Genomic DNA, 20,236 nt, shown 5'->3' with positions numbered 1-20,236 from the left:
ATCACAGATAATTTTTTCAGTGTTAATTATAGTTTACACTTCTGGAACATGGATGCATGATCGGGTTAACTATGATTTACAGATGTAATTTATACTGTGATTAATGCCATTAATTATAGTTTCACAGTCAATAAACTAGATTATTCACTGTTAACTATAATTTACAAACCATAAACTATAGTTCACAATAGTTTTCATCTGTAAAACCTTATTTACAGTTGTAAACTATAAGTGCTTTTATTATATATAAAACAGCCAGCATCTCTTCATTAAAGAAGTAAATTATGTAAGAATTGCAGATTAAAATGGTCCACTTCTTTCTGCAGAGGTCATTTGCATTGAGGAGTTGATTAATAACCCCCCCCCCCCCAAAAAAAAAAGGATGAAAAACAACCAAACGTTTTTTTTTGTCTCTGCATTATGATTTAATTGATAGATATAAAAATAATATTTTTGAACAACAAATAAATTTAACTGAAGTTAAAATGGCTTTAAATAGTAGTCAATAATTTACATTTATTATAAATATATTCACAAATTCAAAAAAAAAAATTTAAGCACCAAACTAAATATGCAAATGAATGATAATATCAATTGTTAAATCACAAAATATTTCATTCAGTCTAAATTAATATGAATGATCAATATTCAATGCACAAAGTGTTTGCTGAAGACTTAATATGAAGCTTTTATTAAAGCTATTTTGTTAACCAACCCGTTAACCTGTTGTTAATAGTTTTGTTTTGAAGGCATTTTTTAAATACCGGCCGATACATCTTCATCTGCACAAGATTTTTTATTTTTAGACAAGCCTGCATACTAAAATGCTGAATCCGCTATCTCTATTACATGGAGTTTCACTGGATGATAATGAAATGTCTCCTCTACTTCCTCAGATGATATTACCACACATTTTATGTCTATGGTGTAAATTCCTCCACAGTGAATTAAAAAAGCAGGATTGATGAGCAAAGATTGTCCCTGTTTCACCTGAAATACATTGAAGACAAAGGCAATGTTTGAGTTACAAAGACCGAGCATCTACAAAGACATACATCTACACATCTTAAATGGTAAAATGGGTAAACATCCTCCTTACATCCCCACCCAGAAAGAGAAGATAAGGGGATTGTGGGCTACACCACTAACCTGAAAAATAGCAATACCGTAACATTGCTACATGTAATTAGTGTTAGTATACAGTAAACACATGTATAACAAAGTGCCTGGAATGGGAGATTTTGCTTTGTTACATGCGGAATTTGTTATAACCGTCAAATTTACAATATGTAATAACATCAAGGGGAATAAAAATCACTTTGCTCTTAGCATCAATTCATTACAAGCGTTTAAAGCATGTTTTTACAGTATTTATCTTATGTCTAAATATTACAAAATCATTAATACTATTTATCTCTAGTCAACAAGAGGTCTGTTGCCATTATGCTTTTATATTTACTTTCAGTTTATATTTCCCCTTATGTTTGCATTGGAAATCTGCGTCGTTCTATTTCCTATGAATACACTTTACTAATTCATGCGCCATGAGCACAAATATAAACGTCACCACATGTTATGAGTATATTTATTAAATGAAATGTTCAACCTTACATAACCAATTTGATAAGTAATTTTGAAAAATAATCATTAAATTATATCCACTCCTTCATTAAAAAGATTTTTCTCTACAAAGTTTCTGGCACTATATATTTTTAGCTGCGGAAGCATACTAAATAAAATGTTAATATGGTTGTTCAATGTATGTTTCATATCCCTGACTTAGAGGGTACATAATGGCTTTACAGCAGTGTTTGAAATAACCATCTGCCCGACCGCCCGAGACGCATGACTTTTGGCACTAGCGAACAAATTTGTTTGTATGAGCCCCCGTCTGGACGTGGATATTTTTTGAGCCAAGTGTACATAATATCGGGATCGAGTTTTAAGAATTTTTAACTGATTCTTGTCACTCTATTGCTTTCCTTGTATGGTCATTTAACATCAGTCAACAAGCGTTTAATTCACATAGATTATGCTTGACATGTGAGCATGGCAAGGTAGAATCACCAGACATGCTACGAAATAATATAGGATAATCTCAGCGAGATTTGTCGAGACTGAAAAATGTTCATGTACGTCTCTTCCGAATCTCAGACCAATGTAACACACAGAAATTTGGTCAAGTTTTCGGTAAAACCAGGGGAACGATATTTACAATTTAGAATTGAAAATAGCCAAGGATGTATTCATAGTAATCTCACAAACTGTTGCATTGTAGTTCTTGAGAAGAAGATTTTTAAACATTTTTCTTTATATGTTAAACTTTGAACCTGCTTGGGGCCCTAGTTTTATTTCAGGGGACATGATTTTTACAATTTAGAATCTTCACTATATATACAAGCTTTTATGTAAATATTGGTATTTCTGGCACAGTGGTTCTTGAGAAGAAGATTTTTAAACATTAATTTTCCTATGTATTTCTATGTTAAACTTTGAACCCTGCCTGGGGCCTCAGTTTTGGTCCTGGGGTCACAATTTTTAAAATTTAGAATCTTCAGCATATATACAAGCTTTTGTGTAAATATTGGCACTTCTGGTGCAATGGTTCTTGAGAAGATTTTTTAAGACACACACCCTACACTAACTGTTTTGCAATTATCTCCTTTTTTAAAAAGGGTTTATCCCTATATTTTAAAAAATCAGCATTCCCTTCCCATAAAGATGCTTTGTACAAAAATTGGTTAAAGTCGGCCCAATGATTTTTGAGAAGAAGTTTACAGAGGGATGGACAGACAGACAGATGGACAATGGGTGATCATAAAAGCTCACTTGAACCTTTGGTTCAGGTGAGCTAAAAACTGGAGTTGGCCTCCTTAAATGAACAATCAAACCAAAAATCCCACAGGAAATTTCCATTTAGATTGTTGTATCACTCTGAGCTGCACAGCAAATTTTATTGCTGCATATTTATCTCTGATATCTATACTTACTGTTTCAAAGAAGGCAGTGTTGACACCCAGCACTGACACATTATCACAGTCATCATCATCTTGGTGACAAGTTATGTAAAGTAAGGCACTTCTGTTGCAGGATTCTTCTGAAATAAATGTGTATATCCTAAAGATTACATACTATCATCAAAAGCGCCACAGGCATGAATGTATAGATGTGATAATGATCAACCCCTCCCCATAAACAAGAGACCCACAGACTACTTATTCACCTGAGCAACAGTGGCTATAACTCTGATTATTGCAGCTCATACATGTCACATACAAAAATATCTGAACAACCTAGTACAGTCGATCTTGTTTAAAAACTATAAAGTTTTTAAAAATTTGTCTCTAAATACCTGTATTCTTGGAGTAAATATTGAGCCCCTTTTGGGCTCTTTGGTTGTTTGAGTGGTCAATGTTTAAACAATTCAAAATCAGAAGTATTGTGCTGACTTCGTTTGCATTTAAGATTTTTGTAATTATATGCTTATAAGAGTTAATGCTTTTAACTTTTTACACCAAATGGTTTTTGAGAAGATGATTTTAAAAGAATTTTCCCTTTATTTTAACAAATTTGAATCCACTTCACCAAAGGATGGTTTGTCTTGTGCCAATTTTGGTTAAAATTAATCCAGTGGTTCTTGAGAAAAAGCAAAAAATGTCAAAAAAATTACAGATGGACATCAGACTTAAGATGGATCAGCCTTTGGTTAATGTGAGCTAAATACTACCACTGTACCATCTTGCAAAATGCATCTACCATACATGTTTGTCATTACATTTATTTGCTAAAACTGTTCATAGATATACTAGTATATAATTATGTATGGGTTCCCAGAATCCTTTTTGTCCAGATTCCTCTCAATTAATGGTGGTACTTTATATAGGAAAATATTTGCCTTCATTTTATTTTCGCTTCTTTTGTCATCATCAGCGGGCAAATTTGACTGGGTGAATTCAAAACAATTTTTTATATGGCTATATTAATTTCAATCTTTATCAGGCTGAGTTCAAGATGGGTTAAAACTATTTGTAAATGGAGATAGGTGAAAAATAGTTATGGTGAAAATAACCCTGTATACAGTAGTATATAAATAGTGCCTGTTTAGGAGGGTAAGAGTTGAAATTGACACCGCGAAGCGGAGGTTGACAATGGTTTTCGAAGGGTGTCAATTTCAACTCTTACCCTCCTAAACAGGCACTATTTATTTTATTATACTGAATGTCTTAATTTTACAGAAAACTTTTCTACTTTTATATATAAATGACGTGAATTCTTTGGCAAACCGTACGCGCATAGTTTACGCGCATGTAACAATTCGTTGTGTTGCCTGTTGCTAAGTGAGTTGCTAACGCTGAGGGTAATAGAACGGATTATCAACTGCGTCTAAACCAACCAGATTTCAGTATTTAACATGAAAGTATAATAATATAATTTGTACTGTACCTGTGTTGACTGTAACACTTGCCACCACATCAAGGCAGTCCAACACAGACCATTCTAAAGCTCCTTTCTGGGGGAAAAATGAACCATTCAGCTTAACCTCTGCAAAAGACAAATTAAGGGTGTACCCAGGTAAAGTATAGGTCTTGTTCTTGTGCCCATCATGTGTCCTAATTGTAAACCATTCATAGAACAAATGATTAAATATCAGACAAAATACAAATCTTCAAACATTTCAGTAAGTCAGTTTCTTATAAATGAAGTATCTTTTATCTTTATTTAAAATAAACATAGTTTTATTGTAAATATACTCTGTATAACATTTTGAATTATCTTTTTAGCGATTGTAGTACATGTATCATCATGAGAGTAAATGCAGGGTCCTGATAATGTCCTTTATAATGAAACAGGATTTCAAACGCGTAACAACAAAAAGATATTACTTATCAAGCCACTGATCTGTAGCTCTATTGGAAAATTTGGGTTGATGTGATGTAGAGCCACAGTTCTCTTTTACAAAAAATCCTTGCAATTTATGGAGCACACACACTTGGGCTAGTTTTGAACTTATTAACTTTATTTCCTAACACATTCTCCGAAAATAATTCCGTAAAATTCTTCTGACAATTTCCTACTGATATCATTACTTCACTTGCCTCATACCTTCTCTCAAACAAGCTAAATGACCTCAGAAAGTGAATTACATTCACCTGGTATGTCAAATTCATGTACACATTGAGAGTCAATCACCATTTTTACATGTAAACAAACAACAAAGTTCACACATTTGGGGCTGAAGATGGTGTTTAAAAGAATTTAAGAGGCAAGTAAACTGACATCATCTGTATTAAAATGTCTGAGGAATTATTTGGTATCGATGATTTGTACTTAGTGTATTTTATTTAAATGAGGTTATTCAATCCAAAATTAGAGTTCTGTGTGCTGTAAAATACAAGTTTTTTAAATGAATGGAACAGTGGCTTTTCCGGCAGAGCTAGAGATCTACAGTATTTACTTACCCCACTCAATGGGGGAAATCTGAATTTGACGAAGCTGTTCTTCTGACCATTCAATATAATCTATGGACAGTTTTCCACTGGCCTTTAAAGATGGCTTAATCAGAGTTAAGGAAGTAGATAAAACTCTCTTTCACATCATTATTATTTTAAAATCCTTGGAAAGGATAGTAAGGCAGAAAAATATATCTTGGCAAGCCAGTATCAATTGAACCATTGAACCCCTATTCTCCAACATCAACACATCCAAGAATCCAAGAATCATCACAAAGGGTCATGAATTAAAAGATTTTGCTATAGGCTTAATCAATAACTATGTACTGTACACATGGAAATATTCGCCCCTGTTTTATTTACACCTCTTTTGCCCTAGTTGACAGCAAGCAAATTTAAGACTGGGCGTATTCCTATGTTATTTTTTATTAAAAACTTTGTCTGGGCAAATTCAAGATGGGGCAAAACTGTTTGCAAGTTAAAACGGGCGAAAATAACACAGGGTGAAAATAATCCTGCATACATGCAGTATTTAGATTGCCTGTAATATACTGAACAATTTAAAAATATTGCACATTTAGTAGCTGACAGGTCAAGCCCCCCCCCCCCACTAACTATCAAAACAAGAGCCCCTGACTAAGGTAATAGATTTCACAAAGCTAGATGAAGCATCTTTGTTCACCATACTCCTAGTTTACTTAGTTTGCCTGTTATATTTCCAGTAGTATAGAAGAACATTTTTATTTAAAGAGTTAATCCATGTTGAACTTCACAATACATGTAATACAAATAGAGTCCCATCCTATTAATGTACCAGGATCAGAGGAGCAGTGGGCCTCCTATGATGGCCAAGTTATTGCAAAGGATACAATTTTCCATCGTATGTCGACAAACTGGTTCAAATAGGTGCTGTAGTGGTTTGTATTTTTACTTTGTTTAATTCGATTCCTTAAATACGTCATGTCAGGTAATGAGGGAAAATCACAGCGTTCTATTTCTACAGCAATTCTAAGAAAACAACCAAACACAAATTGATGAAGAGCACTGCCTGATCTACAGTCATTGTGTATATATACAATGTACATGTAATCCTAATAATATAAAAATGGTTTTAAATGCATCTATTTCACTTGGTAGGGATAGCATCAACCAATACTGTAAACCAACTTTTATTCACACGATGGAGGGAGAACTTTGGTTTTGGTGAGCTCCTTGTTGTTGCAAATATATCTTGCAGCAGACCTGTCTTTTCCTGTCTCTTTTATTAGTTTATATTTACATTTGCAAATATTTTTCCTTATCTGAACCTACAGAAAAACGAAAACGTTCAATTCTGTATGAACGTTTTCGTGACGTCACAATGATCATAGCACGCGCTTACCGCTTGGATTATTATAAACCTAAAATCTTGGTTATTCTAACAGTTCTGAACAATTTGTCTTTTTCAAACATAAATATAAGTGATAAACAGCAATGTCAATCTACTGAGAAGTCCTTCGGGCTTCACAGGATTTGATCACGTGACCAACCAACTTCATATCCCGGTGAACATCTTAACTTGCTGTTTATTTCTTAAATGAATATTTATGTACAATGTAGGCTCATAAAGATGCCAAAATATTTGGGGGAAAAAGTTGTTCCAAATAAAAGTTGGTTTACAGTATATGAGCTTTACAATTACACCAGTCCAGACTTTATCCATTCTTCATTTAATGTTAATTCATCCAACTATGTACAGAAACTTTCAAATAGTTACAAGTTTGCATATCAAATACAGGTATTTCATATATTCTTACAGCATAAACAGTTCACTGACTTTACCTTTCAGTGTGTCCTGGCAAGATAAATACGGATTCTTGGTTGGAATGTTGTATTGAGAGGTCATGACCTGATGCATTAAGCAGGTCAAAGATGAGGTAACAATGATCACATCTAGAGAAACAAAATGAAAATGATCCTCCATCACACAAATTATGAATAATTTTGGTTAATAAATAAGCATATATCAATGAACTGTATGTCTTGCTTAGCTTACACAAGATTAGTACATTGTAATTTCTTGAAATGCTGCACCAACAGATTTACATAAAAACACATGTAAATGAAGAGCACTTACTAATAAACACAACTACTTTTAGTTATTTCATTCTTTAAAATTATTTTCTGCTACAGTTTTTCCTATTACTGTACCTTTCAGCTGGGAGTGCATCCCAAACTTGAATTATCACAGACGGACAAATATCCACTGACAGATTGACAGCACACTGACGACAGTGACTGGCCTGTAATCCGTCCCCTCCACTGTACTCCACACGAAGCAGGCACTCCACACACTGACAGGACAAAAAAACTAGGTTAATCACAGCTAGCCAACCATCAGGCCCCAGCATCACAAACATCACTCTATTTATTCTTAAATCATTTAAAGAAAAGTACATAAATTTGAGATCAATACTTAAGACTGGAGGCTGAATATTGACTTTAGGAAAGTTTGTGACAGTGACTGCAGTGCCAGACAGATTACTTTTACCTACTCCATTATTTAAATGGGAAAAAAAGTCAAACAAGTATGGAAACATCCCACATACACATGCATCATTGCTAGCCAAGGGTTTACAATCCACTCTGCCCCTCTGCAACCTACAACCCTACGGCTTGTAGAGGAGAAGAGTTGATCGTAAACCCTTGGCTAGTGAAGATGACACACATTCTGTGTTTTGTGTTTACCTGGTCGGCTGTTTCCAGGTCTACATTGTCTGACAAGAAGTCTGACACTCCATTAATACACAGGGTGAAGCACATAATACCATTGGGTTGTAGTGGAAGTTGTGACTGAATGTTTTCCATGCTCCACTGGAATACCTGGCCTAAATAATCTGCAATATATGAACAGTACAGGTAATAAAAACTATGCATCAAGTGTGTGCACTGCCCAAGTATTTTCCTTTTAAATCAATACAATAGTACATGTATTCACTTCTAAAGAACACAAAATCTGCACAAAGTAAGAAAAACATTTTTTGCTTTAGCTGTAAATCCCCATTGAAACCTCACCATTAAACCATTACCCCCTGACCCTGAGACAAAGAATTAACAGATCATTAAATGGCAGTCTACACACATAAGAGACACCTTTTTCCTCTATTTTACAGATGACTTCTGCATCCACGTGCTCCACTGGCTGCAGACTAGTGTTCTGTAATGTGACTAGACATTCCATGCTATAAAAAGAAACAAATTAATCTGAAAATATAAAAATCTCATTTCCTAATAGATGCTCTCAGAATAAAACATGCACGGATCCAGAGGGGAGGTCAGGGGGTTTTAGACTCAACTCCCAATTTCTATTTTAAATGATACCATGAATAATCGATACAATTTCAGAACCCACCCCCCAAAACTCAGGTCGCCTGGGCACAAGTCCACCACTCTAACGACCGAACTACTCAAGACTCTCGCTTCAGGACTTTGGAGCCCAAAATTTCGAGAATGCATGGATTGATTTAAAACAAATTTCATATTCGGAAGTTTTGAGAGCGTCTCTTAAGCATGAAAACATAAAAAATTCAAGTCAAAACAATTGAAAAATTAAGGTTTTTCATTTTCTTCTGGTGACGACCAGAAGTGACGGTGGACATTCGCACATGCAAGGGCACTGCGGCCGTTAACTCTCTACCATCTGTGAAAATTTGAAAGTTCTATCTTAAATACTTTTGGAGAAAAATCGTGAACAAGCAAAAACATAAAATCTTTAATATTTCGAGACCAGAAGTGATGAGACCTGAAAGAGTGAAAGTTTCATAAAAATCAGCTGAAGTGTTTCTGAGAAAATCTGACAGAAAAAAAACCCAATAATAATAGTGAAAAAGAAACAAAGCAATAACAATAAGGTCTTCCGTTGGATCCCCCCCCCCCCCTGGAAAATTTTTCTGGATCTGTGCATGTATTAACACATAATTACTTTGCATTTGATTGTATACTGAAGGTTTGGTTTTTGATTGCATACTGAAGATATCTAACCTCTGTCCTGCATATAGGACTGTTGTTCCACTAGTGACAACGTATTCACTGTTGTCACCTGATAGAAAGTTGTCTGCCTTTGGCAGTGATGTTGTCAGCATGATCTGAGGCAGGGGAGGAACAACACTCACTTTGATTTTATCAAAGTTCAACTGGTCGAGATCTTTGAGTCGACACTGACTTTTGACTCCCATCACTTTGGTGAAATAACCTGTAACAGGGTTTGATATATCGAAAGCTGACATTTACTGTAATCCCACAATGTATTAAGTACCAATAGTAAAGAGTTCCTTTTACAAGTCAAATCACATAGTAGAAAATATTTACTGATGGATGGTATTGTATAAACCCTACAATCCTATGATATAAAATCTTCAATTATCATTCAACATTATTTAATAAAATTCAGCAGGATTATCGGTATGTATATCTCCTACAATCTACTTTCATAATTATATTTCAGTTTACCGTACATGATATTTTCTATATCGATATGAAGTTTTAACTTAAAAAATAACCCTGTATTGTATGATTTAACTTTTAAAAACTTTCTGAACAGTTTTTGAAAATGTAAAACATGTTTAATTACCTGTTGCAAACTTCATATATTAAACATTCAACAGTCATAAATTCTATGTTGAACATATACATGTATCATGAAAAAGAGCTTACAGCAAATTACAGAATACCAGTAGAGTTTTCAATGGCTTTTCGGAATGCTCAATAGCATATTTAATTTGGTCAGCGTGGTATCACATTGGGTTTAAAACTAGGTTTCAATTCACTGCTAAAAAATGTGATGTCTACGGGGGGATTTGTATTGCATCAAACCCTGATGATAACGTTGAAAAATTGTACAAGGTATTCCGAATGACCTCTGAATGGAGAAAAGATGAACATGTATTTCCCATTATAAATCTCCGTAAGAAATCTGTTTTCATTCCTGTGAATATTTCCAAGCATACAAGGATAATGTGTTAATGGAGTTATCTTGGATATTGTCCCTTTTATCTATTTCAATTGCACTTCATTCACAGGTATGTATATTTTTTATTAAAAATTGTCTAAATGTGCTGCATAAATATCTTGGGACAGACTATATGGGTCATTTTACCTATGATGTGTAGCTCCCCCTCAGACTTGGGCCGACATAACAACTTGACTAGATAGGGCCCGGTCTCTGCTGGAATAGATGGGTTACAGGGGTAAGGCTCTAACTCCACTCCTTCCACTATCAGACCCTGAAAAAGCATCCCAAAAATTGTCATCTTACTGTCTCTTTTTTTAAAATGTTAAGAACTCAGACATATATCATTGCATCTATTAACAAACTATCAATTAACAATAAAGTTTTAAACCCCCCAAACTGTTTCCTTCAAATTTTACACATTAATCTACGATCTTAACAAATGTCACCAAACCATAAGTTTGATTCTATACTTACCATCTGAGTAACTTTGAGTTCATCAGGTAGTGGATTGTACACTTGTAACTGCACTTCACAAACATCCCGAGCCACCAGACAAAAATCTACAACCAAAGCACAACAATTACAACACAGTCTACAATTAAAAGAAATAATATCATCAGCACATTAAATATTGACAATCTATAATTACTTATTTAAATCATGTGTATCAAAGGGCAACATACTGACTAAAACTGAAATATACAATTGGTCACAATGAAAGCTTTTTAATCTTAAACATTGCCTTACTAGAGTATATTTCTAATGGGTGATAATAATTTGAATGTTTAGTTGTCAAGTTACCGGTACATGCTACAGAGCTCACAATTCTTTTTTATGTAAACAGTGTTCATATGTTATCTTTCACAAAGGTTTGTATAGGTAAAAGTTTTGTATAAATTGGACTATTTTAATACTACATGTACCTTGCAAGTTACATACCCAGAAAGTTATTAATAGTTTCTAGTGTTTGTCAGACCTCGTTTGTTTAGAACACGTAAAAAAACACTTTAAAACATTAATTTCTATTTAGCAATTGATACTGTGTTTTGCACTAAATTCAGATGGATTGCAGTTAATTAGACTTCTATATAAATGATAACAGTAAAAGAAATAAAAACATATCTGTGACAAATTACTTGCCCATTTTCCCATCGTCTTTGTCATTTCTACTCATTCCCAGATTCAGGGGTGTGAAGATGAAAGGTCCCGAGTTGGTGGACTCTCCATACCTCTTTAACTTGACTGGTTCTAAGTGTGGACGCATTCGAATCAACTTGAAAGACCTGTATACATGTGATAAAGTTCAAGGCTTAAGGTTTTGAACATTTAAACCGGCATTGAAATCAAAGAGGACTGCTTTTTGTAAAAATTGAAATCTATTTTATTTATTTAATAACAAGCATAGTAAGCACCAAATACAAGAGGACAATAACATTTGAAAAATTTTTTTAAGAAGATAAATCAATGCACGGCTATTGAGCAATCTGCACCATATCTGTAAGCGAGTCACTCACTTCACATATGGTATAGTGGTAAGTGGTACGGGCGGTAGGATCATGCCATTGTCCAGGGCAAGTGATTGACAGTTCCCATCATCTGTCTGTGTGGTTAACTGCTCCAAAGTCTGACTTATGTCCCTCTTCTCCATCAGAGTCATGAATTGATGTAGAAAGTGGATCATAAACGTAGTATGTCTGCAACAATGCAAGACCAAAGATTCAATTCAGAAAGATCTGTCTTCAACACATTGGACACAATATCAGGATTAGTGTCAAAGCTGCGATCAGAAATGCGCTTGATGTCTTTCAAATGTGCTTTTAAAAATCAACATAACAAAAATATGAAATGGCTAATAAAAGGTGACTCACCTGATTGCAATAGGTATTTTACCCATTCTACGAGCAGAAAAAATGAGTTCATTTAGCACCCTTGATTGGAGGACTGGCCATCCGGAGTGAGGACCTAATGGGAAAATGATAAAAATAAAGTCCAGACTTGTTGACATTTTTTCCAGAAGTAATAATTTTATGGGTTGTTTTTTTTTTTAATTTTCACTGCATGTCTTCTAATGTTAAAGAAACATTTATAAAATTTAATTTTTAGAACAACAGATCTGTATTTTAGAATGTCTCATAAGGAGCTGTTTGAGTGATGAAGTTTAAAAACTATAATAAAATGGTTTTTTCTACCTATTAACTCAGGTTTTTATTTTTGGAGGAAACAGGAAACACACTTTAACTCATATAGGTCTTATGAAAAAAAATTTATATACAACAACAGACGGCACAATCATCAATTAATATATACATTGCACCCACCATTACATCTCTCTATCAAATTATGGGAAATGTTGTAACCATCTAGAGCCTGAATAAGTAGGCTGTAGCAACAACTCCAGTTCTGTTGTGTGGCCTGGGGGGATGAGACGCACTGCATCGCAGCAATCCGTTTGAAAAAAGCTGCTTTCCGATGGAAGCCAATGTCTGCATATAACTCAGAGAGAGTGCAGTATCTGAGTATCTGTAACCAAACGATTAATGCAAACGTCAAATCCATTCAAACTCTATCACAATCTGCCTCAGTCTGTTTACCTATAATTGATGTGAGCATATAGGAGGCTGGGTGGTCAACAAATTCACCATCAGATCTGCCTTAAGATATTTTTGGCCATAAACTAACATTTAGTAAAACAAGAGATGTTTGTAAAACACTTATGCCCCCCTCCCTTGGAAACATCCATACAGAAAATGAACGTAAATTGCAAATAAGTGGAATTTTTTTATGTCCAAGGGGTATAACTTTGTCGAAAATTGCTCGATCGTACTCAATATCGAACTTGACCTAAATATTATCATGATAAATCTGTATACAAAATTTCATTCCAAAATAGTGATCCTCTGCGAAGAAAATGAGCGGAAACTGCAAATAACTCATTGACAAATTTTTCTACGTCCAAGGGCCATAACTCTGTAGAAAATTGATCGATCGTACCGATCGAACTTGATCTAAATATTATCATGATAAACCTGTGTACAAAATTTCATTCCAATATGTTGATCCTGTGCTAAGAAAATGAGCGGAAACTGCATGCTCGATCATACCCAATATCGAACTTGACCTAGATATTGTCAAGATAAACCTGTATACAAAATTTCATTCCATAATGTTAATCCTCTGCAAAGAAAATGAGCAGAAACTGCAAATAACTGGAATTTAACTGTGTCAAAAATTGCTTGATCGTACCCAATATCAAACTTGACCTAGATATTATCATGATAAACCTGTATACCAAATTTCATTTCAATATGTTCATCCTTTGCGAAGAAAATGAATGGAAACTATTAGTGGACCGACCGACCGACAGACTGACCGACCGACAGACAGCATCAAAGCATTATGCCCTTCCTTCTTTGAAGGGGGGCATAAAAAAAATCCAAATATTTTAGATTTAAAATTGGAGCATAATCCTTTATATTTATACAGTGTTCTTTTTCATATGGAGGTAAATACATGTATAGCCTAAAAATGGCCACGACCATCCAGTCCCTGTAACTGTTTCTTTACCTTGTCCTCCTCACTAATATTGCAGTTTATGTAAATTACATTCTGTAGAAATGTGGAAGCTTGTAGGCATTTCTGAAACATATGAAATAATAGCAAATATTTCAAGATCTCTCCAAACAGAATACAAGTATGAAACTATCCAAATATGCAAATTTATGATGATGATTAATATGTTAAAGAGGAAAGTTTTGCTAAAGCAGAAGTGCTCTAATTTACCGATATATAGGTTTATAGTACTACTGTATATTTGGGAAATATACAGTTATTCAAAGTGTCCTACCCCTTGCATGGTCAAGACTCTGCATGCTTTTAGACTGAGCTCTATTTCAATAACTGCTGCACTTTTGAACTGTTTCAATCAAAGAAAAAAAAATACACAAGAACATGAAGAATATAATAACTTTTTTTTGCAGGTGAAGCTATCTACATATCAAGTATATAAAAAGAGATATAATTTTGCACAGACCTTGCTGTAATGACCCAAAGCCTCTCTGAATTTGTCCATTATGTCTGTAGGGTCAGGAGCCACCCTGGACAAATTCTCTGGTGCACTTTCCATACCATTCGTTTTGTTGTTCAAGCTACCAGTTCTTAATTTAGCTTCATTCAACATAGATGAACCTCTTTTTGATGACAGTGAAAAATAGTTCCGACGAAGTCCAGAAAGTGCGACTGACTTGGGATAGTTTATGACAACAGCTGCTGATGAAAGACCTTCATAACAGGCTAAGAAAAAGACAAAATTCAATGCTTATATTCAAAAGAAAATCTAAAACAGCAATATTTGTACCAAAATAAACATTTTCTCCTCTACCCTTGCCACAAAGTAGATGTTGGTTGAAGCAACAATGCTCACCTGAGCAACAAACGTCATCGGCCATAATTCTGAGATAAACAGCTTTACATAAAAATAGACTGGTATAAATGCACAAATATTTTTATCATTCTTCTTCATACTGAATAAAGGATTGCATGTGACATTGATTGTGGGGAGGACTTGAAATTGTTAGCAATGACAGATAATGGACAAATTTTGATTAGAAAAGATTAATTAAGCCTTAATTTGGCTCAGGTGAGCTAAAATCACAATCTTTTACCCATGCTTGGTGCATACTGTTGGGTAAAAGTATTTATAGACATAGAAAAACTATTGAAAACCTCCGATCCAAAGTGCATCATTGACGGGGCGTAGAATGTCAATAGCAGTTTCGTAGTGAAGAATAGCTTCACCGGGGAGACCTGCCTGTAAACAAAGATCAGCAAGATGCTTGCGTAGTCTGCCTTGACACTTTTTTCTAAAAGACCTAAAAAAAAATCAAAACTGAAATGAAACCTAACAGATCATAATATTAATTTAGTCTTTAAATTAAAATTTGTCTTTAAATACTTTATTAAAAAACATTCTATACCGGTAATTTGACTATCAAAATGCATACTTTGTGTCAGTATCTAATCCAACATAGTCCTTTCTTTCAAATGGTGCACATAAAAGCTGAATACGATCATGGCGTTCAAAAGAGCGATCGAGTCGTTTACCCTCCAACACAAAGAATAATGACACAATAAACTCCTTCAACTTCTCCTCCAAATCGGAACAGTCTTGGATACTGGGAAAGAACAAGACCTCTGCCCCAGTGCTGTCTTTGGTAAGACTGTTGCTGTGAGGTCTCTGTAAGGGGGGCGTTCCAGGTGGTGTCGATATGGGAGAATACTGATAAACAGGCACTGGACTGCTTTCTTGTTTTTTCAGAGGTTTCTTACCAACAAAAGTGATCTTCCCCTCTGAACTGCTTTTTGAAACAGATCCATATGGATCACTTTTAGTCTCCTTGAGCAAAGGCTTTTCATGCATTGCCACATTGTCTGATGGACTTATGTCTGATGTGACACCACTGTCTTCGCTGTCTGCTTTATCCTGAGAGGAGTGAAGGGATAAAACTGGGTTATCCATTTCTTCCTCTAGAGGTGTTCCATCTCTATTCATCCCAAAGACAATGAGACGAGAATTGAACAGTGTAGATGCATATTCCTCCTTCACATTTTTGTAATGATCAAATAAGTCTTCGAATTCCTCCACAGTTCTACACTCTCCAACTGAAATTAGTCCCAACACCTTTCTGTGAGCCTGAAAGTCTCCCCACTCATTATTTTCTTTTGGATAATGCTGTTTGTATCTGACCCAAGCATTTCTGTTTTGCCCTGGAATGCTAACCGAGTTCAGCTTTTTAGTCCGGTCCCATACTTTTCTGAATTTTTGCTGTGACAATGCTTGTCCTGTGTGTTTGACCAGGACCAATAAACCCTGGTGGTCCTCGGCAGTCTGTCCATAGTCAATTGTACTCATAGTTCCTGTAAGAATGGTCATTAATTAATACACAACAATACACAATAACAGGTAATGGGCGTTGTGATATAGTCATTTGACGAAATATTTCAATTCATTTGGTTCACCTTGGTTGCAAAATATGTAAATAACAAATTCATAAATGTCAGGTGTTAAAAGAAATAAGATTATGATAGGAAACAGATTGCATATGTATCACAACAAAATTCTTTCTTTGATACAGCAATTTTGACTCAAAGTAGGGTTTCTGATGACATCGCCATTTTTATTGCATATTGAATCTTTCAACTATTTTGAATCGGTTGCTAATATGATGAAAAGCTGTCTAGGTTAATAAAATTATTTCACCAAACAGAAACTATTTAAGTTTTCTCTGCAAAAGAGTCGTAATTGTACTGCACTGCATATTTCCCATAAAACAAACAAAAAAATCATGTTTAAAATAATTCAGATCATACTTTATATTTTGAAGACTAAAAAAAATAGTGCAGATGACGGTTTTATGTCCATTTCTTGTCCGTTTTACAGTGTAGCAGCGTTTTTATGTTAACGGAACGAGAAAATTCGAAAGAATCATATGTTATCGTATCCAATAGAATATCTTCTCAACCTTAACATATACAATAAATAATCTTGATAATATTGTGACAAATATGACTACTCACAGAATATCGACAAATACAATGACATCCTTATCATTTATAATAGTACATCCCACTTTTACAGACTACAAATTTTCACTTTAAATCTCGTGATGTCTCGCGATCTTTGCGTGGCTTCCCGCTTTTCTACTATATATACAATTTTTTACGTCAGCTAAACATGGAAGCAGAGTGGCGCAGTGGAAGCGTGCTGGGCCCATAACCCAGAGGTCCGTGGATCGAAACCACGCTCTGCTAAAATTTTTTTCTTTTTTTTTTTCTATTTGAAGTTTACCTATTTCTATTTGATCAAATTTTAAACATAGCATTTAATACTCACTTGGCTTATCCGTTTGCTGCATATACCCCAGGTTGCTTGACTGCACAGGTGCCATAAGTAATTTTAGTACAGCTACATCGTAGAGACAGTCGTTACTATAACCAGCTGAAATCATAGAGGTTTTTCTTGTGTCATTTAAAAAAAAAATCAACATGCGCATAATGTATGCTTTTTTTGCCGAGGGAAAAAATAAACTATTCCACTTCACATCTTGCTTAAGTACTGTAGTATTGTACTATTGTCATTTTTTAATAGGAACTTGATAAGTGATTGACATTGCGAGGGCTCGGTTGTCGGACAGTTATTGATATCTTTAATATTTGTGTTTTGTGTATTGTAAAAAAAAATCTGTTTCATTAATGTGAAAAAAAGTGTATTCAATATGTACATTAACTTTTATAAAAATGTACATTGATCATGTTTGAAATAGGGAGTTTTAGTGGGTGTTTCAACCGGGCCCTTGTGATTGACATTTCGGCTTGTAATAGTTGCACATTTGGCTCGTGTCGTGCACAGTATAACGTACATGCACAGATCAATCGAATTAAAAATTAGATTTATGCATAGACGTGTAAATTATATCAAATATATATGCGTGAATATCCATGAACAACCCATCTATATCCGGAGAACTTTATGTTGGGCAGGTGAAAAAGTATGTAACCAAAATGTTCTGAGGTATATATACTTATACTTGCTAATAATTATCCTTGGTATTAATTGACATCAATGTTCCATTTATAAGACATATCATTGTGTTCTAGATCTGTATGTCAAAGCGCGTCGACAAGGCCACATTACACAGGGGCACGTGGATTAGTATATGATTATAGATGCATGTGCACATTGAGACTAGGGACTATAAAGTGTTTCATGGAATTCATGGAATCCTTCATGAAATTGAGGTGCATGGAAGAAGAGAGGCAAACAAAATCTTTAAAAAGTTTATCGAAAGTATCGGGATATGACATGTTAATTATAGCTCTAGATAATACAAAACTTCGGTGAGCTTAATTTTTAAAATTTTTATCTATTCAATTGCCAGTTCTTTAAAGCAAAATCAAATAATACAAAAGTAAAATAAGCAGGTGAGCAGAGGAAAACGGGGGTTATTCGCTCCCTAACCATTTATTTGTTTTGTCTGTCTGTCCATCCGTCAATATCTCTCTCTCTCTCTCTCTCTCTCTCTCTCTCTCTCTCTCTCTCTCTCTCTCTCTCTCTCTCTCTCTCTTCGTACATATACATGTATAGACGCAATGTGCATGCATGCCAACGAACAATCCGTTCAAAATTAGAGAAATATCGGCGTTACAAAAAAAATGATAAAATGACAAAATAGTTACCTGTTGATTTTTTCAAAAGATTGTACTCCGACACAAAATCACACGTCATACTTTAGTCAGGTTGTAATCTCTTGTACAAGACCGGTCATAATGAATTTATCCCACCGAGCTCCCACGACCACAATGTTCATTGTACTATTGAGTACTTTATTCTACTCAACAGTATATATGTACACACATTGACACTTTACTGGTGTCAGGACAACATTCACATCACGTGAAAACACGAAAATAGCAACTAGCTTTATATATATGCGAGTTTAAATTGTCTTGGGCTAATTAAATCATTCCCATGCCGTAATTAAATATTACCTTAACCTTCATAACTTTTACCGAATAATCAACATGAGTCAGGTCCTTAAAAAATAATATCTAAAATGGAGATGCCACTTTTGCAGTTATGAATTATAAATAAACAGATTACTAGAAAAAAAAAAACAAAAAGGGGGAGAAATAAATATATAGTGTTAATTTTATTTATCAAAAAGGACTGAAACAATTACACGATATTGTAACGTTGTCCTGTGACGGAAGACATATTCTCTCGTGATTTTATTGACAATGACGCTGATGGTAATGATAGCGGCAACAAAAAAGTGATCCTCTTTTTTTTCATCGGTAGAAAAGAGCTATGTGGATCGACCCCGCACCGTGGCGGACTCCGGACCGTGGCGGACCCCGAACCGTGGAGATATTACTAGTAATTGTATGATTCATGAATTCTCATATTTCTCATAATTCCTTTTGATTTTAATAATGTGGATGGAGGGATCAACGAAATTTATGAAAAATTGGGCCAACTTGAATTCCAATGATCTCTCGGTATTCATCAATGTCAGTCTGCTGGCTAGAGCTAGATTTAAGGTCAAGATCTAGTAAATGATTCCAGACTGTCTTTTTGGTGCTAGAACCATTATGACGTCATAATTGACTTGATGAATCTTTTCCCGTATTTTACGGCTTTCAAGGAATTATGTAGAAAATAAAACAATATTTGGATATTCTATATATTATCATGGGAAAAGTAATCCCGGTACCTATATTCAATTTGACATCATTTTAAAGAGGAGGTAAAGAGCTTGTTTAATGCCGTTTTTGGAGAGATTGTAGGCATTCTAGATATATTTCATTTGTCAAAATTGGACAAAACTCTGAGATTTGTTACTTTTATCCATCATATTTCACAGAAAATGGTTGTTTAAAACATGATTTTTCATTGTGTTTACCCAAAATTTAAGCCCCGGTACACCCTATAAAACAAAGATATTATTATGAAGCATCATAAAAAGAATTTATATCTTGAATTTCATAAACCTGTAGGCATTTTTCATTTACTAGATCTTGACCTGAAGATTGCGTACCGCGCTCTCGAAGTGACAACAATATTAATATTAATATGTCGAAAAAATGAAAACAAATTCATGTCGATAAAACTATTTCGTATGAATTTTTATTGTTTTTCATCAAAGTTTATTTCTCTAACTACAATAGAATACGAAATATTTGTGTGATTTAAAAGACATAAGTTGGTTTATGTGTTGGTAAGACGATATACAGTGGCATT

The 20,236-nt window shown here is 34.5% G+C and overlaps 1 protein-coding gene and 1 non-coding gene across 4 annotated transcripts; one reads left to right on the top strand and one right to left on the bottom strand.

Moving 5' to 3' along the window:
* Nucleotides 1-412: 412 nt before the first annotated feature.
* Nucleotides 413-18,820, bottom strand: LOC105337400 (trafficking protein particle complex subunit 9). 3 transcript variants are annotated; one of them, XM_011442111.4, is made up of 23 exons: nt 18,673-18,820; nt 17,330-17,434; nt 15,441-16,353; nt 15,163-15,308; nt 14,471-14,730; nt 14,285-14,353; nt 14,005-14,076; nt 12,759-12,960; nt 12,309-12,402; nt 11,955-12,134; nt 11,581-11,723; nt 10,915-11,000; nt 10,585-10,711; nt 9,471-9,681; nt 8,583-8,671; nt 8,178-8,326; nt 7,641-7,783; nt 7,272-7,382; nt 6,320-6,458; nt 5,460-5,553; nt 4,444-4,542; nt 2,991-3,097; nt 413-990 (listed from the first exon to the last, which is right to left on the bottom strand). In XM_011442111.4, the coding sequence occupies exons 1-23, from the start codon at nt 18,719-18,721 to the stop codon at nt 820-822; spliced, it is 3,759 nt and encodes a 1,252-aa protein (XP_011440413.3). In that variant the 5' UTR covers nt 18,722-18,820; the 3' UTR covers nt 413-819. The 3 variants fall into 3 exon arrangements, with proteins under 3 accessions (XP_011440413.3, XP_011440420.3, XP_011440427.3); XM_011442118.4 differs by having other exon boundaries at nt 2,991-3,094; XM_011442125.3 differs by lacking the exons at nt 17,330-17,434; nt 18,673-18,820 and adding an exon at nt 17,014-17,153.
* Trnam-cau (transfer RNA methionine (anticodon CAU)) lies at nt 17,176-17,247 on the top strand. Its single transcript has one exon. It is a non-coding gene; the product is annotated as a tRNA-Met (tRNA).
* Nucleotides 18,821-20,236: the final 1,416 nt, after the last annotated feature.

Source organism: Magallana gigas, chromosome 5, assembly GCF_963853765.1.
Source record: "Magallana gigas chromosome 5, xbMagGiga1.1, whole genome shotgun sequence".
Taxonomy (NCBI): domain Eukaryota; kingdom Metazoa; phylum Mollusca; class Bivalvia; order Ostreida; family Ostreidae; genus Magallana; species Magallana gigas.
The sequence above is the reverse complement of the archived record's forward strand: the minus strand, read 5'-3'. Positions and strand labels throughout refer to the sequence as shown.

What these genes read in the sequence shown, in the direction of transcription:
- LOC105337400 (XM_011442111.4), bottom strand. Translation starts at nt 18,721, where the DNA reads ATGACGTGTGATTTTGTGTCGGAGTACAATCTTTTGAAAAAATCAACA. An exon ending in ATATTAGTGAGGAGGACAAG is followed by an intron (nt 12,961 to 14,004) that starts GTAAAGAAACAG and finishes GTTTGGTTACAG; the next exon opens with ATACTCAGATACTGCACTCT. An exon ending in CAAAGACGATGGGAAAATGG is followed by an intron (nt 11,001 to 11,580) that starts GCAAGTAATTTG and finishes CTTTGGTTGTAG; the next exon opens with ATTTTTGTCTGGTGGCTCGG.